The sequence below is a fragment of the Lontra canadensis genome, unplaced genomic scaffold (genome assembly GCF_010015895.1).
Source record: "Lontra canadensis isolate GAN:19392208 unplaced genomic scaffold, GSC_riverotter_1.0 scaffold8, whole genome shotgun sequence".
NCBI lineage: Eukaryota > Metazoa > Chordata > Mammalia > Carnivora > Mustelidae > Lontra > Lontra canadensis.
The window spans coordinates 9,316,657-9,342,756 of NW_022631002.1; the positions used below are offsets into that span (position 1 = coordinate 9,316,657).

Consider the following 26,100-nt stretch of genomic DNA (forward strand, 5'->3'; position numbering starts at 1 on the left):
CAACTGTCAACCTGGTCGCCTTCCCAGTCATTCATTCCACAAAGACACCTAAACCCTCCTGCTGACCAGGCTACAGGCTGGGGCAACACAAAGAAGAGTAAAACTGGGAAGGCTCCGATCTTCTTACATCATTTCATCTCTGCTGCTTATAGGCTGTGTGAGCTCACACAAGGCCCTAAACTTCTCTGTGCCTCATATCCTCTTCTGAAAACAGGATTTGTAATACTAGCTACTCAACAGGGTTGCTAAAAAGATGAGCTGAATTAAAGATATCAACTGTTTTTCACAGTGACTAGCACACAATGCTAGCTACCATTGTCATCATTATTATTATCATAAAAATAAGGAGGAGACTCAAGCAACCATCCAAGAGACCATTAAGTGTTGGGTCCTTATATTTCTGTCTTACAGGCAATTCTATGCTCCTTTTAAAAACCTGTGTGTGTGTGTGTGTGTGTGTGTGTGTGTGTATAATTTTTTTTTTGTAAGAGGCAAGTAGACAGCATGATAATATGTCTCAAAGAAGGCCTAACTGCCTAAATAATATTGGACTGGCCAGTTCCCCTCTCCAGGCCTGTTTTCCCATCTCTCAAGTGTTAAAGAGTTAAACTGGCTCATCTCACATCTTTCCAATCCAAAAAGTCTACCATTTTATAAACACGGTACGCCCAAGGTGATGTTAATTCATAAGTGCCCTTAAAAAGACAAAGAGCTTCACTAACTCACATCCGAATTTTTCATGACATTTATTCTTGCATAAAGTGGCTCATATCTTTACTATATCCCCTAAAAGTAATGGCTAAAAGAACCATACAAAACCCAGTGGGTCATACATTGACCACAAAGAACTTTATTTTTAACATACACTTGAAAGTAATGTAGAATTAGTTTTGCTCTTCTTTGATGTCTCCCCAAAACCATCTGTGTTGGCAGATCTGCACGGACGCCATTATCGGCGGCTCAGGCCTGTAATACAACTAAGATCACTGACATCACTGCCAAGTGCCCCAGCGTTTCCACCAATAATGCAAATTTACCCAGAGCCGAAAATACACACTTAACTAGCTCTCAGTTCTCCACATTTATAGTCCAGGCAAGCTGTGAACCATCCAAACAAACTCAATTATAAAATGACCACTACTTATTTCTAAATGGCATTCTGGGTAGATCTGCCTTGTGAAAGGGTCTGGCTCAGTCTGATGTTGAAATGTGTTCCTACTCCTCAAATACCCACCACTATCCACAAGAGGGGGGATCGGAAGGTTCCAGACGGTGGGATAAATCAGATGAAAGGGAGGGTTTCTGAACTAAAACCTTAGCAGACTGCCTGACAACAGAAGATGTGGAATTGCAGTCACATTTGCAACTGTCCAAGAAACAGGGACAGTCGTGGGCAGGAGGCTGGCCGAGCTTTTGTGAGAGTGGCAGCAGCAACATCTTGAAAGGACAACTGCTAAAAGGCGACAACCCAGACCTATAGGGACCAAGGCCAGCGTGAGCCTCAACCTGGCCCCTTCAGAAGCTGGGCCTACCCCTTCCATAAGGAGTCCAGCCAAGCCGGCCACACGGGGTGACCGTCACTCAGGGGTGGATCACTGGAATAACGTGCTCATAAGTAGTCTGCTCAGACTTGACAGTTTCCTTCCTTGCCTATGCGGCTCTCCCTCCCAGCATAATTAAGAGCCCCTCCTTGGGCTCTCGGCATTTCCTGATTTGAACAATAAATTATCTGATCACCCTACTCCTGAGAGAGGGCTGCAGATAAGTAAACATGTTTCTATTTTCACAGTTTCTAAGAATGAGGACCATTCCCCTCCCCACAATTTGCTAAAGGTTCTCAGAGCAGGAGACATTGGAAGGGATGATTATTTTTATCCTCTGGGACTCAGCTGATGGATTTAAAAGCATTCTTTGAACGTCAGGAAATAAGCAAGTATAGTAAGCATCGGTCTCGTCCTTTGCAGCTCATGGCTGCCACCTGAACCCTGCTGGCCCAGTGCTTGGCTAACAGGGTCTCCGGCCTCAATGCTCCCTCCCTATTTCAGTCTGAGCATCCATCTTACTGCATCACCACGTGTGGACCTGCATCATGCCTACCTGGATCCCTGAGTGGCTGTCAGGACCTAGATAACAAAGCCCATTCTCCTGGGAGAACAGAACCTGCAGTCCTGAACAATCTGGCTTCAAGTGGCAACTTCCGGCCTCCTCCGCAACACTGCATCCAAACCCGACTACTCCCCTTCCCTCTGCTCATGCTCTTCCTTGCACTGGAATGTGCCCCCCCACCCCAATCTCAGCCGACTAAAGCCTGCCAATAGCTCCTTCTCCTGCTTCCTGGAGAAAGCATCTTTCATGAGTCCTAAAAGTACCATTCTTACCATGCTCACGGGTACTGTAACCCATGTCAGTACCCAGTGAGCATGGCAATGACAATATTCTAAACTTTTATCACCCACTATACCAAGTACATAGTAGATACTTAATAAATATTTGTACCATTTAAAAAGACAGTTTGAAAATCTTTGGATTCATTAGCAAACTAGGTTGTAAGAACATCTAATTTTTGTAAGCAAAGATAAAAATCTGTCCCTGCTCTTTTATAATTAAAAAAAAAAAATCAATCGATCCATCGATCAGTGAAACAGCCTGAGAACTGCAGAGTGGCGCTTCTCAACTTTGTGTGAATCAGAATCTCCTGGAGGGACTGCAAAACACACATTGCTGGGCCCCACATCCAGAAACTCTAATCCCTTAGGTTTGGGGGGAGGCCCAAGAATCTACATTTCAAACAAATTCAATGGTGACTCTGCAGTGACGCAGCACTGGGCCAGGGAAGGGGTTTGAGTGGCACTGTCAAAGTTTGCGCAGCATAGGAAACCACCCGGCTTAATCCAGGAAACACTACGGACACCATTAGAGATATGTCCTCTCCCTTCCTGCCTAAAAAAACAGCACCCTCCCACCGCCCCCCCTTCATTTTTGTCTTCATATTGCTTACATTTTGATGTAGATTTTAAGCATCCTGTAATTCATCAACTAATTCTCTCCTGGCTACACATTCCAAGTAATTAAAGTTCAGTAATAACTTATTCTTTCTGCTCCAGCACCTGCATTTCATTTGTTTATTTTCCCAGAGTCATAAATCTGAAAGGCTGTCAAAGTGCCACAATATTAGTGCAATAATCAAAGTTAATTAGTCCCTCTCAATAAACAACAACAAAGCCATTACAAAGATGCACTGAAGTTTCTCCCAGCTACCCAGTTTACAGATCACATTGTAGCTGGAACAATTAGACTCTGAGAATCGCTGGGTAAATGAGCGCAGTGTTCTTCAGTCATTTAAAAGGAGACTGTGCTCTTTATTCACACGGATTCATTAACTCCAGGGAAGGAGGTCTGGGCTCCGCATCTGCCGCCCGCTGAAGGATGCCGGAACAGACGGAGCTCTCCCCAGCTGCCAAGTCTTACCAGGCGCATCCCAGGCTCCAATAATAAAAGAGTACAGAGGTTGCAGAGCGGAGAGAAGGGCCAGCCTGACTGCCAACTTTTAGTAACCCGAAGTCTTCAATAACTTTTGATTTATTATTTAGGGAATTTGAGAGATGCAGGCATCAGGCGGATTCTGATGAGAAGGCAGCCCAGGGAAACTCAGAGGACAGGACCAGGGCCGGTGAGGAGGAGACACTCAGAGAAAGATGCCGCCTTCAGTATGAGAGAGAACTCTGTAATTGAGAGGCGCACAGAAACAGGAGGGCTACCTGGGGAGGGAGGAGCTTACCCATCACTGCAAGGGTACAAACCAGATTTGGAGGGTCTCTGCTCCGGGATGCTGTGTGAGTGGTCTGCACGTCAGAAAGAGGTCAAATGAGGTGAATGGACAGTTGACACCGCCCTAAGAACTTGCATTTGGAAACAATCACTGGACGAGTGTTCAGGTCTTGACCTCTGAACTTGTCCAGCTCCTCTCCAGAGATCCTTCTGCCCTTGAAGTCATGGCCCCTGTGCGTGTCACCCACTGCTACGCGACACACTTCCGCGAAGCGCAGTGGTTTAAAACGGTAAGCATTTCTTACCTCACCAAGTTTCTATGGGTCAGGAATGCTGAGTGGGTTTGACTCAAGCTCTTCATAAGGTCGCTGACAATCTGACAGCGGAAGTCACCCGGAGGCTGGAGGAGGCTGGAGGTTTCCAGAAGGCCCACTCAGGAGGCTTGTCCACAGGGACATGTGAGTGTCTTCACAACACATGGCAACTGGCCTCCCCCTGCAGCAGTGATCCAGGACAGCAAGGAAGGAAGAAGCTACGTGCCTTTTATGACCCTCCCTGGGAGTCCTACTCCCTCATTTTGGCCACCTGCTATTCATTAGGGTTCTCACTAAGCACAGCCCACATTCAAGGGGAGGGGAATCAGGCTCCACCTCCTCAGAAGAAGAGGATCAAAGAATCAATGGATAGATTCTAAAACCAGCACAGATACTTGGGAGTCTTTATTTTTTAGGGTCTCCAAAAGCCAGTCACATATGCACCCCCCAGCTGACTAAGCAGCAGGGACGAGTGCCCAATGGGTCAAAGCTTCGGTTTTTCTCCACTTCTCTCCATCAGCAAGCCCAGGCTCTGCAGAAGTCCAGCCACCTCTGTTCCACCGGCACCGGGGAGGTGGACGGCCACCTCTCTACGCCGTGGGGATGGGAGGAAACCCCTGCTCCTTAGCGCATCTGAATATTAACTGACACATCGATGGGAAGATGAAGATAGGCTCCGCTACGTCCTAGTACTCTGATCTTTTTTTTTTTTTTTTAAGTCATTTTCTGACAAGATTTCTGAGACTATTTGTTTAATTTAGGGATACGGTGAACAAGTCAGCCTCTCCTGAAGATACCATTTCCTGAGTCTTTACCATGTGTGTGCCACATTCTGTACAAGAAAGTAAGTGCCTTCTGAGACCCTGAGTGGCTCATGGAACCCATTACATCACTAGTCACAGGTTCATTACAAAATGATGTAACTTGGGCACAACCAAATAGGAAAGATGCAGAAGGCAAGGTATGTGAGAAAGGGCAAATGCTTCCTTGCCCTCTGTAGGGGCACCACTCTCCAGGGGCACCACGTGTTCACCAATCCAGAAGCTCTATGAACCCTCTCCTTTTTGGGTTTTCACAGAGGCCTCATTACAGAGGCATGGTTGATTAGGTCACCGGCTACTGATGATTAAACTTGATCTCCAGCCCCTCTCCCTTCCCTGGAGGTCAGGGAGTAGGACTGGAATTTCCAACCCTCTGATCATACAGTGGGCTCCACCAGAAACCAGCCCGCATCCTTGGGTGGGTTCCAGAATTCAGCTCATTCACAAAACAAAAGACACCTCCAGGGCTCCCACCACTTAACAAAGTCCAAGGCTTTTTAGGCGCTCACACCAGAAACAGGGAGGAAGACCACATGTTGTTTCTTACCACAGATCACAAGATCACAGTGTCCGTTATTTCACTTCATCTTCACCATGACCAAGAGCAATTACCAGCACCATTCCACAAGTAAATAAACCAAGGTTCAAACACATAACGAAATTTGCCCAAGGATACCCAATGAGCGTGTGCTGGAACCAGGATACAGTCCCGAGTCTGTATGACTCCAAAGCGGAGGCTCCCTGTACTCCACTGCACTGCCTCCCTATAAATTAAAACTAGTCTATTTTAAATAAACACTTGAAATAAACCCTAACCTATTACCATGTGCACTGCCCCATTCTGAGACAGGCTGCCCCGTCTACACGTATCTCTACATCTGTCCTTGAGCAGGAGGCTTCACTGTCTCTGCTCTCTGTCTAATCTAACAACTGCAATGTCTGAGACTCTGTAAATGCCCCATAATAAATATGAAAAACAGTCTCTAGCATGTTTTTTTTCCCTCTTAAGTAATGGAGGCTAAATGCCTATTGGCCAGAAGCAGGCCTTTGAGCCACTGGCTGAACACCATCTCAAGATGAAATCCGTCTCTTCAAACTATGTCAAAATTGCTTAATAAGAACTCGGGGACACCGTATTAATGAAAGGATGCATCTGCTTTGGGTTTCACATGATTGGGAGTGATGGTTTGGAGCTAGCCTCCTATGCTTGACTTCCACTCTTTAAAACCCCATAGTTAATCACAGCCCTCGTTATACAAAGGTTACAATGGCTATAAAGTTTGAAAGATTCAGTTCAAGACTGTGAGCAGTGGCCAGGGGGGCTGGGAAAAAAGAAGGCAGAATGAACACACAGAGACAGTGATCAAAGAACAATGAATAGCACACAAGACTGCGTCAGGGCAAAAATGTTCAGAATGAGAAAAGAAATGGAAAACTTCAAGGATAGGAGTGGGCACAAGTCTGGGGCATTCTGGAGACAGAGAAAACTCAGAATATTTTTTTTAAAAACTCAGAATATTTTAACAACAATTATGTCGATGAGGGGAATATATCATTTATTATCTGATAAAGAATCTTTCCAGAGCCTATGACAAGAAATAAGCAACCCAAGTAGGACAGTAAATACTCCATATGCCACGTGGAGGGGAGGTGTGGGCAGGAGAGCGGATTTGGTGAGGTGAGGTTCATCAGCTCCACCAGATTACCAAAAGGGACCCAGGAAGCTCTCTCTCCTGGGCAGTCACTGAGACCCTCGTTATCATGAACAGAGAAACATTCACATATAAACACGCAACCCTCTATGAATACAGTCTTTGGATAAGACTTTGAAAAACAGAGGCTGGTCTTTTTACACAACGCACACCAGGAATTTTGGATTAGGTTACAAGATGGCTTCGGAGCCAGGCAAATATGGCTTCACACCCAAGTTCCACCCCAAAACTCCCAGCTCGGTGAGCTTAGGCAAGCCTCTTCACCTCAGCTAGCATTCAGGGCCTCATCTGCAAAGTGGGTTTAACACATACCATAGATATTTCATTGCTAAATGCTAAGCAACATGCCTTACAGAGACACAAATATGAACACCTAACCCCATCTGCAGGGGATAATAATAACGTGACATTTTGAAAACGGAAGTGTCCTAAGAGGAAACTCTAGAACTTTATCTTTACCTTTGTGTGTGTGTGCATGTGCTTATTGATTTAAGCAAGTGGTTTATATAGTTCTCGCTGGCCCGCAGACTTATTTATATCATACTTTATTTATTGAAAATCCAATACTACACATAAAAACAATTTTTAAAGCAAAGAAATGAGGAACCAATCTAGCAGCTGATTTAAGATGAATTTTTCCCAATAATCTGCAACTATTAATAATATTAATAGTTTTTATATTTTTCGTTTAGCTAAAGTTCAGAACAATAGGGACGAGCCCTCTAACTCACGATGCCTTGAATGATGGTCATCCTTCCCGAGCCAAGTCACCTACTCAGGCAAGCATCACGAGCTGCTTGCCTCCCCCCAACACTCACACTGCATGAAAGGAGGCATCATACCGAAGGCCTCTAACCTATAAAGTCAAATTAAGGGATTTAAGCTTTTATTCTCAAAGGGGAAATTCCCACAAATGCCAAAGCTACACCAGATCATAAGGCCACTGAGTACCTCTGAGGGAGTCTAACAGTAGCTGAATTTCTCCAGTGGTCCTTAAAAACACAAGCCATTCATTCCTCAGCATCCCACCCCATCACTCTTAACATCATGTCATGAAAACATAAGGTACTGGTGTCTATTAAAAGCACAAAGAAGTGTCAAACCCATGTGCCTAATACACTGATTGGTACCAAGCCCTCCACATCTGCAAATACTACTAAAACCATCATTTCCAATCCTTATCAGTGACGCTGCAATAGGACACGATTCTTTCAGCTTTCCACATGCCTTCCCTCCAATGAGATAAACAGCCTCAGTATCAACTCAATCGAAGACGGGAATAATTATGACACTTCAGTCCCGCCAGCATCAAACTGTGTGGTTACAGTCAACCGGGCATGCGCTCTCCCTAACACATGCATATCCCATTACCTCTGACTAATAAATCTTTTCTTTTTACCCCTCATCTCCCTGCTTTTTCAATAACCATTTTGGTATAAGCCATCGCTAGCTGTTCCTGATGACTGATCCCTTAATCATCTTTCCTAAATATATGCAAAGTGTATTTCTTTGTAAATACAAAAGAAAAAGCAATCTCATAAATAATTAAGATGGCTTTTCAAATGACAGTTGAGTGCTAATATGAGCTCCACTGGAAAATACTAATCAACAAACTAAATACACATCTAATAAAATGTAGGAGTCCAGACACAGGAAGACAAAGAAAGAATTCATTGCAACTCCATTTGAATCATGCTGATAAACATCCTCCCTACAGCTCCTCTTGGACCCACTTGGAGAGGTTAAGAAGAATAAGCATCACTTGCACCTTCATGTACGAATAAGAAATTGATATTATTGTTATTCATAGCAGCAGATAAAATTGAATTGAATACTCAATCTACCCCCAGCAACATGTTAAATGCTACACAGACACATGGTCAGTGCATTTAATACTCACAGCTACTCAGGTCTCCTGGCATAGATATAATTATTTGTATTTTACAGATGAAGAAACCATGGTTGGGGAAGTTGTATTTTACAGATGAAGAAACCATGGTTGGAGAAGTTAAGGAACTCACCCAAGGTCATAGGGTGACATAACAAAGCATATTTTATAGCAATGGCCATCAGCTGGAGATGATCTGCCCCACCAAGGGCTATCTGCCCAGGAGGTATCCTGAAGACCACTCAGCCTGCCTTCTCTAGACCTCTTGGGAATCTTGACTAAAATACCCATGAGAAAACAAGAGCACCTGAGCTGGATCCCTGCTGCATCCTCCTGGCCAAGGGCATGTCGTCCTAACCAGTCTCTAGTAAGACCTGAAGTCTAGGCCAAATAAAAGCAGAAGTTAGAAAAGCATGAGCTTGAAGTCTTTCTTGGGGACCAAAGTTTCTCACCAAACTAAACATAGTTGAGTCACTCCTCCTTTATGATGGGGAATAGGTCTAAGCCACATTTTGAGGAATCAGGAGTGGGTCACATAATAACTCCAAGGGAGGGCCATCAGCCAGCCCCTCTTCTCAGACCAGGACACTTCTGTCCACCTTGTTGGTTATCTCCATCTCTAGTAGATGCTAGAGCTTCTGAATATTCATTGGGCCCCACATTTCAATAATGGGCAGCCCCTACATATGAAGTCTTTTAAGTGATAAGCAGATTGAGTAAGGTCCTAGCAGGCTGACCTCCCCCACTCTTTTGATCCCTCCAGCAACCCTAGCCATGGCCCCTTTGATCCTGCACACAACAGGTGGGTAGGTAGGTGACCTCAGGCCCAGCTCCTTCAGCTCTATTCAACTTCCTTGCTCCCCAGGACAAGACGCTCCATTTCCCAAGTTTTAAGAATCTAAAACTCAGGAATGGTAACAAGGTGAGAGAAGAGAGAGGAAGTGGGAGCCCCCTCTTGGGCCTTCGGAGAGCTCTACAGTGGGTTGCTGGACTTGTTGCAGCTGTTTATAAAACGCATTTTGATACCTGATCAACTATAGTTCTTTGCATACGATGCCTCTGGAGGTCCTCAGATTTCAGGATGGAAAGTGGGATGGGCCACACCTTCATAAATACAACAACGGAACTTGCCTTGGATAAATACTTATGGAGGAAAGGAAAGTATCAACCGCACAGCACAGGAGGCACTCAGACACATCTATCAGTGTCCCAAACGTAGAGAACTCACCTGGACTCCTAACAGCCAGACAGTGCTGCTAAATGAAAAAGAGAATCCACCCCATCCTGAAAACAGGAAAGTAAACGTCCTACTCAGCCAGCCATATGGGCTTGTTGCCATGCTTTGGGAAAAATTAGGTGCTTGTCTTAGAGGGAGAGGACCCTAGTCCATAATCCACTTACGGCCGTGAATGAGGTAGATCACATCCTCCTAAAGAGGACTGCTTAACAACTACAGGTACTGAACCCCAGTTCCAGAGGTTCTTCATTTAAATACAGTTGGGGAATGATGGCCCTCCCTCCCTTCCTTCCTCTTTAAACTATGCTAAATGGTTTGGCCTTTTAAGAGGATAGTTTACTTCTATATTGTCCATGATATCCAATTTTAATTGTTTTCAATTCTTATTACTAACTTCCAAGCATCCAAAACATCACAGCAGGAGGGCATTTCCCCATGAAATAATTATTAGTAGTCATAATTACACATAGGCTTGTAAAAAAATTCCATATGGAATGTGTTTTCATTTAAGTTTTATTTTACTAAATAGCTAGATCCCCCAAAACTGGTTTGAGAACTCTGTAAATGATGTCTTTAATGAAAAGGGATTGCTTAGAACAATAAGGTACATGGGTGTTGCTTCCTGTGAGAAATTAGGGTTAATCCTGAAAGTAATCCCTCAAGTAGCAACTAGCAATGCTGAAAGCAAAGCCTGAAAGGTCATGAACATGCATGATGCCGAATGCGGTAGAAAAGCCAGGCCACGAAGTAGACAGACTTTCGCTCTGGAAGCCAGATGAACCAACTGTGCCAGGAACCTGCCTCTGGGCTCATCAGCTGTGTGACTCTGGGAGGGTCCCTTCACCCTCTGAGCCCTCCCATGGCTCTTCTGTAAAAAGGAGAAAAACAGGCTTTTGCATTGCCTGAGCAGGGCTATGAAGTGCCTCACCCGGGAGAGAGCACATGACAGAGACTCGATGAAGGGTGGTTGTTAGATGTCCCGTGGTGAGTGTGAGAATAATGTCCCACCGGCTTGGAGGCAGACACGAATGTTCTGGAACACGGCAGTTCTAGAATGGGCCGTGAAGGCAGGGAAGGAAAGACCAGGCAGGGAAGAACAAGTTGGGGAAGGAGGCACGAACTCCAACTCCAGAGCCAAGCTGAGAATGCCCGCAGAGCCCTGGCACACACGAGCCAACACTGAGCCAAATGGACCACAGACTTCAGAGTGAGCTTTTGCTGCAACAAAAAACTTTGGATCATTTCGTGAGTCTCCCGTGAGGCGCCAATATGCTGCAGTACCTTCCCAGCTCTGCTACCGAGAGGCTTCATCCCAGATAAAGTATGAACATGCTCAAGCCGGCCAGCAGCTGGAAAAACCAGAGTCAATCAAATTGACCTTGAGAAACACAAGAAGGTGGTATTTAATGATGTGTCAGAGTAAGTCCCGGCGCAGAGATGGGGTAAGGAAGGGCCTGAAGAAAGCCAGCCCAGCACGCACCGACGGTGGAGTAGTGAGGACAGCTCGATGCAGATCACAAAGGCAGGTTCACACACACTTGACACTATGGTGATGGTGCAACAATTCGAAATGGCTTTTGGTACCACATTTGAGCTTCTGTAATCATAATCTAGGGGATGAGGAAAGGTATAATGGTGCTCACAGGGAACAAGCGAACAGATGAGATATGATAAAGAGATTAGTCTACAACCTACAAAATTTGATTTAAATGTCTGAAACGCCATGCGAGTATTAGTTTTGTTTTTGTTTCCATTTCCTTAACTCATGCGTCTGGCAGTGAATATTCTGGAGTAACTCTTCCTCTGAGAGCACTGCTGGCCAGATGACGTCAAGTGACTGATACTACAGAAAGAAAGCAGGCGAGGATGCATGTGTCATCTGAAAGTGACTCCCAGAGACCCAAGTATGGCTTCAAATGCAAGAAAGAGAAACTAAATGGTGTGTCTTTATGCTTCTACCACAGAACCTTCTTTGTCAGAGGTGAAGAAACAGAGAAACAAAACAAATGGAAAGGTTTGCTGAGGCCCCATAGGTAAACAGGGAACACCCAGGGCCTCCTGCCTCTCTGCCTCAAACAACGGTTATAACGGGTTTAACACAGATGTACCTGTGCTTATATATAAAGAAGAAAGAAGACAATTTTTAAAATGCATAAACATTTGTGTTTTAGTATTACCTTCCAAGACTGCCTTAAATATTCATATCATTGTACAACATGGTTCTTATGATATCACTAGGGCCACTGAATTCCATTTTTCCCAGTTTAAGTATAACATTATGTGGGCAAAATGTTACAGGTTTGACACTGTTGCTAGATAACTCTCTTGTCTTCCACGTTGACAGTGGGGATAGAAACCGCTACAATCCCCCTAGATGACAACTGGGAAGCTGCTAATAAAACTGTAAATACAAACACGCTTTAAGTCAATGGGTCCACTGCTAAGACTCTGCCCTGTGTCACTCATGAAAGCATATTTGAAGGATGCTCACCGCAGCAAAGTTTATACCGAATATGGGGTGAAAATATGGAGACTGAACTTTAAGAAAGCATCACTTGGAACAGCAAAACAATGCCAACAACCTAAAGGTCCACTGAAAGGGAAACTGCTCAGATAAGTTGGAGCATAAGCACATGACAGAGATTATACAGCAGCCAAAAACGAGGTGGACCTATATGACTGATTAGAAAAGATCTCCAAACGGTATTAAGTGGAAAAAAAATCAAAGTATGTAACAACATGTGTATGTCTGCTAGGAGATAAAAGAAACGGTTAATAATATTTACCTTCCAAGAGAAGGACTGGGAGGGACTTTTGCTTTTTATTTTCTACCTTCACGGGCCTGTGTGAAGATTCAGACCCTATGTTACCATCTGTTCACCTTGTACATCTCTGAAGGTGATTACTACATCACCTAACACAGGTGATTAAACTTAAGCCTTAAAGAGATACTAATACCGGCAGAAGAAAATAGGCCCCATATTTTTTTTTTTTATTTAACTGAAAATAAAAAACCCAGAGAACTCAAGACAAGGGCTCATTTGAAATATATACTGAATTTGAAATATTTCATTTGAAATATACTATAAAAAAGCAGAACAAATCTTCCTTTTCTTAACTTTGATCACTTTTTAGCTTAGAACACCAGACATTCTCCTAAAGGAATCATGGTCTGTTTCTTCTAATGGCAAGAAATCTTGCACAGTGTTCAGAAAACGAAGACATCTTTAATTAAAAAAAAAAAAAAAAAAAAAAAAGGAGGGGGTGTGCCTGGGTGGCATGTCTGACTCTTGGTTTTGGCGTAGATTGTGATCTCAGGGTCCTGAGATCGAGCCCCCTGTTGGGCTCTGCATTCAGTGTGAGGCTTTAGATTCTCTCTGACCCTTGCTCTACCCCTCCTGCTCTCTCTCTCTCTCTCTCTTTCAAATAAATAAATAAATAAATCTTTTTTAAAAAGGTAAGAAAACAAAGACAGCCTTGGGAAGGATTGTCAGACATCCTCTATGCTCTGCTCCGAGCCACTGGAGGGTCTCCTCCTCCATATCTCCCTCTTCCTCCCAGGCTCGTGCACATAGCCCATTCCCTCTGCCCAGTCTGACCTTCTCCATCCTCCCCCAGGTCTTTCCTGAGATCTTAGCTCAGTCGCTTCCTTCTCAGAGACTCCAAATTTCCCCCAGCTCTAGGCCTTATCACCACTTTTGGAGTACTAGGTACTAGGTACTTCCTAGTACCTAGTAACACCATTCCAAGTTCACATTGATGTTTCTGTGTCTTTGGTTAAACCTGATTTCCGCTCTGGGCTGAAAGCTGTACAGAATCAGTATATCCCCCAGTACCTATGACAGGGTTCACATCATAAACATGTGAATAAATGACAAGCAAATAAATGAACATGGTCTATACTTCACGCCAAAGCCCAGCGACATTCTACAAAAGTGACTGACCCGGGCCACTCTCTAGATCAGACCCCCTGCTGTCTCCTTCCTCACTGGCTCTGAGGCCATAAGGACACCCCCGCAGCACCTCTGTCACCTCCACCTCTGCCATCTGGCTCTAGCCACACAGGCTTCCGTGCTGATCCTGAATCCTACAGGCACACTCCTACTTCTGTGCCTCAGCACATGCTGTTCCTACCGCTTAGAAACCATGTCCCCGGACACTGGCGTAGCTTGCTACTTTACTTCAGTCAAGTCTCATATGAAATGCCACCACTTCAGAGGGTTCTCCGCTAAGTACCCCAAGTAAAATAGCCCACATTGTAACTGTTCATCCCTCTGCTTTACCACACTTCACTGCATTTATAACAACCCAGCAGTATGTTAAATAATCCCTTACAGTCCATTTCTCCATACGTAGGAAGTAAAGCCCAAGGGAGGGCAGGGATTTTGTTCTGTCTGATACTATGTCCTCAGCCTCAAGAGGACCTCAGGCCCTCAATAAATGTGTGTGCACAAACTTACCAGCACCAACATCCACACAGAGAGAGAGAAGTGAAAAGTAAAAAACAGAGATGGTGTTAAAGCCCACTGCTTCCTAATCCTAAAAACCATAAGCATAACAAACTCTAAGCTGCATGCATGGGCATTAACCACATTTTATTTTCTTAATAAATGAGCTGAATGAGTAAACATTCTAAATAAAGCCTCTGACTAATAAAGCAGATGACATTGACAATGAACCATAAACAATGTGTGGATAACAGGCCTGCTGGTCCTTTCATTCATAAAATAAACAAAATGAGTATGACTTTAAAAATAAAGAAAACGTTATTCCAAGAGCAATAAACTTTATGCACTGCACTAAAACCTCCATGTGTTTATCCCAGCATGTGTATCTGACAATTAAAAAAAAATGGTCAAGGGTTTACTTACCCATTCTCCTAAAATCTGTGACACAGCTTCATTGGCCCTTGTCATATTCCTACAGGCCAGAATCACATGGGCGCCATGGAGGGCAAAAGACTTGGCAGTTTCAAACCCTATGGTTTAAAGGAAAGTCAACATTAGGAAACATAATGCAAAACATTGACTCAGCTGAACGGCCTTTACTGAGCACCGCACACACTACCAGAGGGGCTCTCAGCCAGAAGCAATCTGTCCCCTGGTAGACAGGTGCAAATGTCTAGAGACATTTTCAGTGGTCACAACTGGGGACAGGGTGCTACTGGCATCTAGTGTGTAAGGGTCAGGGGTGCAAAAAACACCTTACAAAGCACAAGACAATCCCCACAACAAAAAAGAATCATCTGACAATAAATGTCAACACTGTTGAGGTTGAGAAAACCTAGCCCAGGAACACACCATCCCCAACGGTGTAGGAAAAACCACAGAAGAGCCCACAGCACAGTCTGCCATATATAACCACTACCTGATGAGTAGATCTGTGTTAAATATAAAGACTAAGCGGGGGCGCGCCTGGGTGGCTCAGGGGGGTAAGCTTCTGCCTTCCGCTCAGGTCATGATCTCAGGGTCCTGGGATCGAGCCCCGCATCGGGCTCTCTGCTCAGCAGGGAGCCTGCCTCCCCCCCTCTCTCTGCCTGCCTCTCTGCCTACTTGTGATCTCTGTCAAATAAATAAAATCTTAAAATATATATACACATATATATGTATATAATATAAAGACTAAGGACATATAAGGACTCAGATATGGCCACTGCCCTTCAAGAGCTCACAGTCTAATAAGAAAAAACCAGCCTGAAAAGGAAAATAAACATACAACATGTTTACTATGCTCTGTGTGATGTGCTCTGTGCCGTGCTACACGTATCCCACAACGGAGGCCACCCTCCCACTGGGAGCAATGAGAAGAGCTGGACAACACCTACACACGTGCATACACACAGCTTTGAAGGCATCAGAGGGACATTATAAGTGAGGATTTGGCGGGGGGGGGGGGGGGGGGTTGGCTGGAAAAGCAGAAAAGCCAAGAGAGATGAGCCAGCTTTGGCGTCCCCAGTGCAAGTATTCCTCAAAAATAAAGGTGAACAAATTTTTATTTTTTTAATTTTTTTTTAAGATTTTATTTATTTGACAGACAGATCAAAAGTAGGCAAAGAGGCAGGAAGAGAGAGAGGAGGAAGCAGGCTCCCTGCCGAGCAGAGAGCCCGATGCGGGGCTCCATCCCAGGACCCTGAGATCATGACCTGAGCCGAAGGCAGAGGCTTACCCCAAGGTGAATAACTTTTTAAAATAAACCAAACTAGACAAACAAAAAGCTAAGAGGCTATGTCACCAGCTATGGGCAGACCTGAACTAGGGGAGAGATTCAAGGATGCTCTTCAAACAGGAGGAAAAATCGGGAGGTGCAGAAAGTAACAAAGTAATACAAATGATAAGTTTATCGTAAAATCAAAATGATAACAATAGTAGTTTGTAAGTAAGTTTTGGAAAACATAGTAGGATTACTCTGGTGATAATAACAGTGCATAATCTAGGAAAAATTCTATATTTAAAGAAAAGTCTCAAAATGAAAACTCTGCATCTGTTTTTTTTAACAGAAAGGCTACCAAACGTATAAGAAAATAAAAACACCAATCTTCCAAAAATTCTTCCACATAATAGAGAAAGAGGAAGTTGTTAACCATGCACCTTTGGCTCGGGTCATGATCCCAGGGTCCTGGGATCGAGCCCACCATTGGGCTCTCTGCTCAGCGGGAAACCTGCTTCTCCCTCTCCGACCCTCCCTGCTTATGTTCACTCTCTTGCTGTCTGTCAAATAAATAAATAAAATCTTAAAAAAATTAGAAAAGGAAGAAAAACATAACATCTTATAAGCCTAAGAACTCTTTGGTCATGAGAGAAGTGTAAATCAAAGATACAATGAGATTGAAAAAAATAGTAAAAAAATTTAAAAGATACAATGTGATACTATTACATAACCATTACTACAATGGCTAAAATTTTTTAAAAAACTGTTTTTTCAGATGACCAAACCAAATGTTGGCAAAGATGTGGAACAACCAGAACTCTAATGAAATCTAATTTGAGAGCCCGAACCCCACATCGCTACTCTAAGTGCTTCTCTTGTAAGCTGTGCGGGAGACCACACGGAGTACACCAAAACAAATGAATCAGTCCTACTAGAGGGAGCAGCAATGCAATTCTGCCAAAGCCACGTCCGATGACCACAGACAACTATTTCCAAGATACTGTTTGCATGTACGAAAAATCAGAGTACCATTATTTTACTGAGATTGCCACGTGAAAGAGTCTAGCAAAATTCATTCCCTCCTATCTTCCATATATCTAATTTTCATGGAGACCAGTCTATTTATATAAACGAGCTCTCAGGGGAAGCCAGCACAGCACAGTGGGAAACTCAAAGTCAGGAGTTTGTCACCGATGTCGACCCCAGCTCTAGCTAATTATAAGCGGTGAGTTACGCCTTTAACCCATCAGAAATTCAAAGACCCTTTCTTAAAATGAGGAGTAAGTGGTAAACACTAGGAGCCCAATAGAACAATAGTAGGTGGAAAACAAGTGTTAATTCCCATTCTTTCCAAAATCTTTGGTGTAAAGTCCTGTGTCTCCTCTCTGACTTGTATGACCTATCAGATACAGCACACTCAGTATGACTGAAAATTAACATTCTCTCCTCGATCTGCTCCCAGCATCAGCCCAAGAGCTGACTGGCTCTAACATCAGCCAGAATTTAAGGAAATGACCCACAACAGCCACCATTCTGTTTGTGTAGATACTGGGTCCAGAACGCATGTGAACTTCACTATTGAGATAACTTGAGTTATTTTTCAGATGATGCCCAAGTTCTATATACCAAGATATTCACTCATCGTTACGTAAGGACAACATCCTATACTTGAATCAGATTCTAATATGACGCCCAGAGGATTTCAGTCTAAAACACTTAACATCCATACCAGTTTGCAGCCTCCCTGTGTAAGTAGTAAAAGTTCATTGCAGCCTGTATCTTTGAGTCACAGAGCAAGAAGACAATAACCTAAAGTTTACTAACTTTGATCCGTGATGCCAATTACACCACTTACCACCATTGGCAAGAAGCACCTACATCATTTGGGGAAAAGAGAAAGAAGTAAAACACCAGGTTTTGTAGCCCAGCTGTTCCAAAACTGGATGGGGGCAGGCATAGGATGAAATCTTGCTAACTGATGTGCTACATCAATCAGACTAATGAAATGCTGACAGCCATATGGAAGGAATGCGAAGCGACCAAAAATGACTTCCCCTGCTCCCACAAGATCTTGTTGAGATGGTGGACTCTGCGTCCCTGTGAAATGTCCAGGTCGGAGAAATTCTCAGGAATATTTTTCATCATATTTTCATCAGAGAGTATTAAAAAAAAAAATGATGATGGGAAAGATGGCAGACACAATGCTTGGTCTTTCATGAGCAACCATCCTTTTAAGGGACCGAGAGGGCACTGAGACAATGCAGAGCCCGGCTGACCCCAGGCTCCATTTACCAGTTTAACTACAAACTCCTTATAATGTGGGCCTTTTTGATCCCTGTGTCCCACGGGATGAAGGAACACCCAGTAGGATTCAACAAACACGTGCCAAAGGAACAAATGGTTCTTACGGTTGTTAATAGGTTACAACTCCGGACTGTGGCAAAACAATCCAAGTCATGTCAAACAATACTGACAGCCCTCTGGCAACAACAAACGAACAACACTGATAGCCCTTTTTAAAATAATGAATAAATACTAAGATCCTGCAAAAATGGGGCTCACCGTGGTTTTTAATGACGCTACCTAGAAATCTGTGGGGAAGAGCATGCACATTTCCTATCAAAGTTTATCTTCCCAAACACACCTGTTTAAGTCATGCTATCTCAGCTGACAAAATGACATACAGCAAAGGGCTTTTTATTAAGGAAAGGAAGATGCCCAACGTGATGACAGCAGCGGGCGGCAGCCGCAAGTCGGCAGCCTCTCAGTTCCCCGGAGTACCGGGCTGCTGCTGGAGTTCACTCCCTCTACCCAAATCGTGTAAAATGACACTCTGGCTCTTGGGTCTTCCCTTAGCTGAGCAATGCGTTCCATGCTGCGGGTCTCCTTTTAAAAGCAGTGAGAGCAGCTCCATTTTCTTATCCCTTACAAGTGCCTTTGGAGCCAAAACCAAAGCGTGGATATTTCAAAAGATGAAGGTGGAACAGGAAGGACAATGACACTCTCACAGTAAACCATAGCTCCAGAGTGTGGAGTTTTATGGGGGAAAAAAAGAAGAGAGGAAAGGAAACAGAAAGAAAGAAAGAAAGAAAAAGAAAAGAAAGTTTAATAATGTTACCTACTGCTAAAGTCTTGGAAAAGCTCATGAGAATAGCATCCCTCATGCTCCTAATTCCACGGCTGATGACCAGTTTAATTAGCTAAATGTAGTAGTGCTGAGCCAATTCTGCAGAGTGCCAAAGTTTGTGCAAAATAATAAAGGCAATGGTTTACTAAATTTAATAACCTGATTCATCTTATAAAAAATTAACTTTATGACAATGTTTAAATTGAACCGGCTTAACTGCATGGAGGTGGCAAGTGCGTTCAGAAGAATATTTAAAGCTAATAATACAAAGAAAATAGAAGACATTCTAAAACAACGGGCAGCATCTGCTTCCTAGCACTTGTTACGTCCGATCCGATCAGGAAGATTAAGTGGCCACCAAGGTTTAATATCCCGCTGTCGGGTTTTAAGCTTTGCATAGAAACATTAAAGTACCATAAAAGGGAAAACATATCCCCCCAAAAATATTAAATACCCGCTTTTCTCACACAAGCTTTCATTCTTGAGAATGGCAGTTACAGACTGGTGACCACGGGATAAATCAAACCCACTGCCTGTTTTGTTTAGCTCAAACATTGTTTCCCTCCATCCTTCTCTCCCTTCCTTTCCTTCCTCCCCTCTTCCACTTCCCACCCTCTCTTCCTCCCTTCTTTCCTCATAGGAACTAGTGACCAGCATTAAAAACCCAGATTACCTATCTGAGGGTAGACGTCCAACACCTCTGAAAAAGCATACAAGTGGCCGCACTGGGCCCCCATCCCACTGCCACCACCGGCTAGAGTCAGGGTCTGCGCCCTCCTGTCCACCACAGTCACCACTCACACTGCTGACTTCACCTGCCAGGCCACTGCAGGCACCTGATGCTGAGACACCCATTAAACAGGTGACATTCACACGAAACAATGCTCCAGCCTTGCCACAAAACCACCACAATCAGAATTTTCACATCCGGATGGTCACACCTCAAAAAATGTGTAACGCTGACCTGCTCAAGATTTGACTAAAACCCTGTCAAGCCCCACTTGGTCAAGCATGGATCAGGACGCCAGCTACCCCAAGGAAGGCCTGGCGGCCGCGCTCTACCCTACACAAGGAAACGCAGGGGGACAACTTGGAGACCCACAGGAATTGGGATATATGTGGTACACGTTTTAAGACCCACCTTCTTGGCATTTCCCAAATGCCACTGAGCAGTAGCAGAAACTGTGGGCAGGAGCTATGCTATGACCAGAGGACATAATAAAGAAAGGCTGGGTGCGTGGCAAGACAAGATCATGGACTGGCGAGCGGCCCGTGTAAAGGAAGAACAGGCAAGCGGACGGGAGAGGAACGCCAAGTCCGACAGGCAGAAACCGCGGGACCGTGGCAGGCAGCAGGGAGCAGCTCTGTGAATGACAGTAACTGCTCTCAGTGTTCTAACTCTACAATTACGTGGCAGACAGCAACACATATTAAACAGTTACAATCACTACTAGTCTGTCTATTTAAGATGCCTCTGGTGGTCCTGCAGAAGGTGGCTGAGCTGAAGACACGGAAGCCGTGGGATCAGCCGAGGGAATGGGCGCCCTCTGAGGCCGAACAGCTCAAAGAAAAATGAGAAAATAATTTGGGAAGCAAACGTCTCCAGAGCCTGATGACCGCCTGAGTCTCAGTCTGAGGGGGCACCCACGTCTCCAAAGACGCCAGCCTGGCCACACGAGAGGCCGGCCACTGAGCCTGGCCACACGAGAGGCCGGCCACGGAGCCTGGCCACACGAGAGGCCGGCCACTGGTTGGCTGACCCAGGTACTGACTACAAAGGAGGACTGGTTTGCGTGTGGTGGTGGAGGAGGCAGAGGGAGCAGGTGACCGCAGCCAGTGAGACTCACCGGCAGGACGGATAGGTGGGGACAGAGTCACAGATTCCACAGGCACAAAGGAACCAAGTCCCAACAAAGCTCCCAATCGAGTAGGAGCTAAGAGCAAGGCCAGTTCTTTCCCTGGTGCTAGGAAGGCTCCTTCTGGTTTGAGTTTTTTAATTTTCTCCATATTGTGGATTTACTTGGGCAGTGTCCCCATTTACTGTAAATTATGGTTTTAATTATCATTTTTATTAAGATGCCCAAAGGAGTTGGGGCTTACAACACCCGTAATTTCTAATGGGTTGTTATTATTAATTTATAATTGAGAAATGCTGGAGACAAATGTTACTTGTAACTGCACACAATTAAAAGGCCAGGAAGATGGTGATCCCCACCCCCCAACACACCACTAAAGCAATCTTGAGGAAGGAATCAACAAGTTGTGGAACATCCCAGGACCGGCCAACTCCCCCTGCCTGGAGCTCTACCATCAGGTACAGAACAAGAAGAGAAGCCTATCTTTCATCCTGAGTTAAATCTGGGGAAAATTCAAACTTGGGGACAATTTGCACATTAATAAACCATGGCATTCAGGATCTGCCACATCCTCCCTCTAAGGACAAGGACCATACTTCCCAAGCCCATCTGATTCACCTAAATGAAGTTACGGTGACTCAGTGTTGACTGTGACACTGACATCGAATGCTCTGAGGGTGTCTCCGGTCAAGTTCGAGGATACACATCGGCCACCAGTGCGAGGTCAACGCCACAAGTGCCGGGACTGGATAACCCACGCCGCTGGTCCTGTGGTGCCTGACCCGCCTGATGGAGCGCGTTTACCTTCCACGCCATTTCAGTTCTGTAGCTCTGAGTTCCAAAGAGTCAGAAATCACACTCCCTCCATCCTCACTGCAACTGCCAGCTCTTAATAAATTACAAGACCTATCCAGGCCTCTCCAGAGGAAAATGAGTCATAACCAGCCCTGCTTTTAAATGTGTGTCTAATACACAGCTGGCAACAAGTCCCACACAGAGGCTCCCAAACACCCCTCACAAGATCAACAGGCCTCATATATAAATATCTACCAAAGAAAGACACCAATTCGAGAGATGGGGATCCAGAGGTAGAGAACAGCCCGTTCACGTGGGCTATCTTCTTGATATGTGGCCAGGCATTTGGGCCGGTACAATGCTGAGGCCGGAACTTTTCTAAAACTAAACAATCAATTCTAAGTGACTACCTGGGATCTCTCAGGAGGCAAGACAGACCCCAGACTGCCTACTTGTGGTGCTGCTGGGCTGGCTAAGGAAGCTCTCATCCGACCTGCCAGTGACAGTGCGTCCGATTCCCGTGTGTTAGCAATCACAGAGAGAAAAGTGCCCAAAGAGACTGCAATTAACATGGCCCTAGGCAGCCCAGTGAAGACAGACTTAGTAAGGGCACCTCAACGGAGCCGGGACCGTGCAGGTCAGGGTGCCAGCAAACCAGGCCACCACATGTATTAATGGTGGGGGGAGCAGGAGAGTGGAATACAAAGTGACTCAACATCTTTGGGGGCAACTGGGCTATCTCCATCCAAGTGTACATGGCCACGCCCTTTCACCCAGTTCTTCCCCATCCAGAAACGAGTCCTACAAATACACCTGCCCATGTGAGCCAACACGCGACAGGAGCATTCAACAAGCATCGCTTGCGATAGCCAAAAAAAACAGGAACCCATCCAGACGTCCCATCTGTTAAGGGAAGCACATGGTGCATCCAGAGCCAAGGGCCGTGCTGTCATCCAGCAGAACCAGGTGACCCGAGATGGAAAGACAAGGAAACATCTCCTGTTCCATTATGAAGAAAAAAAAGAAATCAAAGCGCAGGACGGCATACACAGGTGATCCCCTCGGTGGCATAAGAAGGGAAGGCGGGTGTGTGTCTACGTATGTGCTAACACTGGCCCCCTGAGCGCGTGAGCGATGGTTCGGGGGCTGGGAAGACTCACCTGCGTATGCCCACACAGATGCTATTTCCATTTTTAGCACACACGTGTAGAGCATAAGAGTAAGACGCTACAAGGGAATGACAGAATGTATCTAACTGATCATTTATAGGCCTTCATAAATTTTAACAGAGAAAGAGCAAGACAAGTGAGAAAGGAAAGAGAACAGGCCTACTGTATTTTCTGAGCATGCCGGTTTTTAGAGAAGGACCAAAGAAGGCGAGGAGGACGTGGGAGTGCCACTACGTGGGGGCTGCCGCGCCAGGGGCTTCAGGAATACATGCTGTAATTCTCAGGTGCTCTTCACAGCAACGCTCCGATGTGTCACTGTCAGCATTGCACCACTGAGAAAACCAGCAGCCCAGAGGCACTGGCACCCACAAGATCAAAGGACAAACAGGAGGTGCGGTGGCCTGAGTCCAGGGCAGGTGAGTTCAAGACACACACTTGCAGGAGCCCCCTGAGGGCAGGAAAAATCCAGTTGGGAACACCACTCACCTGCCCAACCGCTGACTGTTCTGTATCTTGTTCCACCGACCAACAAAATCTGATGTGTGTTCTTTATGTCTCTCGTGACATATGTTTCCATTTTTGGCATTTGTATGATCTAAGCCAAACCTTACTAAGCTGTCGTCCTTCTGAGAGAAATGGTCCCCACAGCACAGCCTACCAATAACGCCCATTTCTTTTCTGTGTCATCTTGTCAAGGCAAAGGACCTAGGCCTCTTCAGCTACTTGATTATGTAAACGTACTTACTTAATGGAATCTGTCCCCAAACTGTGATGCATTATCAAATTACCTTCTCTTTTATTTAATATTTCATCACAGGGCTTAGAATTAACACCATCCTTTGCTTTCACAAACAGTTCTCTGCATAAGGCCTACCAGAAGGCATAGCTAATCCGCAGAAATAACGTCTCTTTCCACATTCTCCAAGGTCAACAACGTACAAGTATGGACTTAACTGAACCCTGCCTCTATGCTTTCAACCAGTGAGTCCTTTTACAAGGGACGGCCTTAACACCCTAGCCTTACCAGTCATGCTCGAGTTTCTTCCTTCACTTTTGAAAGGCTTCAGTGCTGAAGTTTAGGGAGGAGACTCCATGAAGGCCAAGGACAAAGACCTCCCCGCCACTCAAGAAGGAAGAGATGCCACACCACATTTTTTAACAAAGCATACATGGTACTTTTACAAACGCAGCCAGATGCTCAGGAAGATAACTAACACAGGACGAGACAGAAGAACAAAACACCAAAGTCTTCCCCATTAAAAAAAAAAACACACAAAAAAATACTTAAATCCAGCCTATAGGACGAAGAAACATGTGTGACTTGTCAAGGCTCTCGAGGAGACACAGCCTCTTTCATTCGCTGGCACAAACACAGGGGAAGTACACGACAGCTCTAGGATCTCAAACCCAGGACCTGGGTTTGGCCCGTGTTTATGCTCTTCAGAGGGCAAAACTTTTTTTTATCACTAACAAACAACACACACACACACACTCACTCACTCACTCCCTCCCACAGTGTCTTTAACTCCACACACACAGCGGTATTAGTAAGAGAACCAAAGTGTCTCTGCTGTTTGCAAGTGGAAAGGTTTACCCTCAAGTTTGGCCTTTTTCACTTTGATGGATGAATTTATAGCCGCTTCAAGAGGAGAGAACCCACTCCGGAATCGCAGGCACGCGGGATTATGTTACTGGGCAGCTCACTGTTTTCGCAGCTGGGCCGGGATTTCCTTTCAAGACCCAGGTCTCAGTCACTCTGCAGTCTGCTCAAGACAGGCTTCTTTATGATGCAGAGCAAACAGGGAGGCCACTGGGGTCCCACGCCACACTTGTCCAGAAAAAAGACCCCTTTCTTTTCGTTTCTCAACAACCAATGGGGCCAGGACCAGCCTATCTCCCAAGGCATTTTCCACTCCTGTCAATTAAGAAGTGGTTAGGAAGGGATTGTTTGAAAGAAGGAAAAAGAAACACACACACACAACTTCTCCATTCCACTGAGAGCTTCCAAAAACGAAAAGCCTGCTACAGCCTGCATCTTCAGTGTGAGCTTTCTAATTCAAGCGCCCCCCACCGCCACTTTTTTTTAAATTTCAGAACAACCTTGGCTCTCACCTTCTAAAAAGTGGCATATTACTTCGCCTCTTTAAAAAGATTAAATTCTTTATGCTCCCAAAGTCTTGGGGAGGTGCTCAGAACACCACGCTGGGAAAATTCAGCCCTTTTTTGAGGCTCCCTTTGGAAGTGTCCAAATAGACTTTCATTCTCCACAGCTTAGAGCGTTTTAAGATGCAGCTTCTGGGAAGTACGACTGAGGCTCCACTGTTGAAGCCAGCCGCGGGGGGAGACGGGCTCACTCTGCTCCCTCCGTCCCCCCCAGCCTGGGCTAGAGTCAGGCACTGCCAACTCCTCCTCACGTGGGGACAAACCAGTCGCTGGACTCTACGGCGATGGGTTAGGGAGCAATCATTAAAATGAGACATTCGCTCAAAATGCACAATAAGGAGACAAAGTGTACTGCAGTTCTGAGCAAGCTGAATTAAATGCAAAAACACCTAATTAAGAGGTATCCGTACCTTGTAGTCATCAAGGAAAAAGCACCGCGGTAATCTACGTAACCCAGACCGCCCTATAATCTTTCATATAGTTGCTGTCTAATTTTTTATGAAATCTAAGAGGGGCTTGGCTGTGTGTGTGTGTGTGTGTGTGTGTGTTTTGTTTCTTTGCTTTCTGAAGACACAAAAGCTGATACTATCTCATTTCAACTTGAAGAAAAAAAAATTTTTTTCAAGTAAGTTGCTACTTCTGATGAGTCCTCTTGCAATCGTCAAACAGTCCACAGCCGTCCTGTGTAGACCGTACAGACAACACGTGCACAAAACTCACTTCCTTCCAGCAGCCAGGCTGCACACAACAAAGCACAAAGAAATCTTCATTAGTTTCACACTTTCCTTATTAACAACACACGTGGGAGATCACAGTGCCTGGGTCCCTAAGGGACATACAATTTCTCAAAGAAATTCTCCATTTCTCTGTCACTTTTTAAGGTGAGATCTGCTTCAACAAAATCAGTCTCACAAGGGGAAAAACGGAAGGAGTTTTGAGCTTTGAGTTTGATAACACACTGTTTTGGAATACCATGATGAGGGATTGGCTAAACACACCAATTTCAAAATCTATCCCTCTCAGTAAATGTGCAAGCAAACCATCAGCTGTGATCAGGCACCTGCTTGGCATGAATGTCAGAGATGCGCGGGGTGCCTTCCAGC

At 45.0% G+C, this 26,100-nt stretch overlaps 1 protein-coding gene across 9 annotated transcripts in view; it reads right to left on the minus strand.

The window, feature by feature from the left end:
• WWOX (WW domain containing oxidoreductase) overlaps positions 1-26,100 on the minus strand; it is a 941,544-nt gene that overhangs the window by 871,038 nt on the left and 44,406 nt on the right. For all 9 annotated transcript variants that reach the window (XM_032853913.1, XM_032853915.1, XM_032853920.1 and 6 more), the window contains exon 5: positions 14,612-14,718. In XM_032853913.1, coding sequence (XP_032709804.1) covers positions 14,612-14,718 — 107 coding nt within the window. The remainder of the gene's footprint in view (positions 1-14,611; positions 14,719-26,100) is intronic.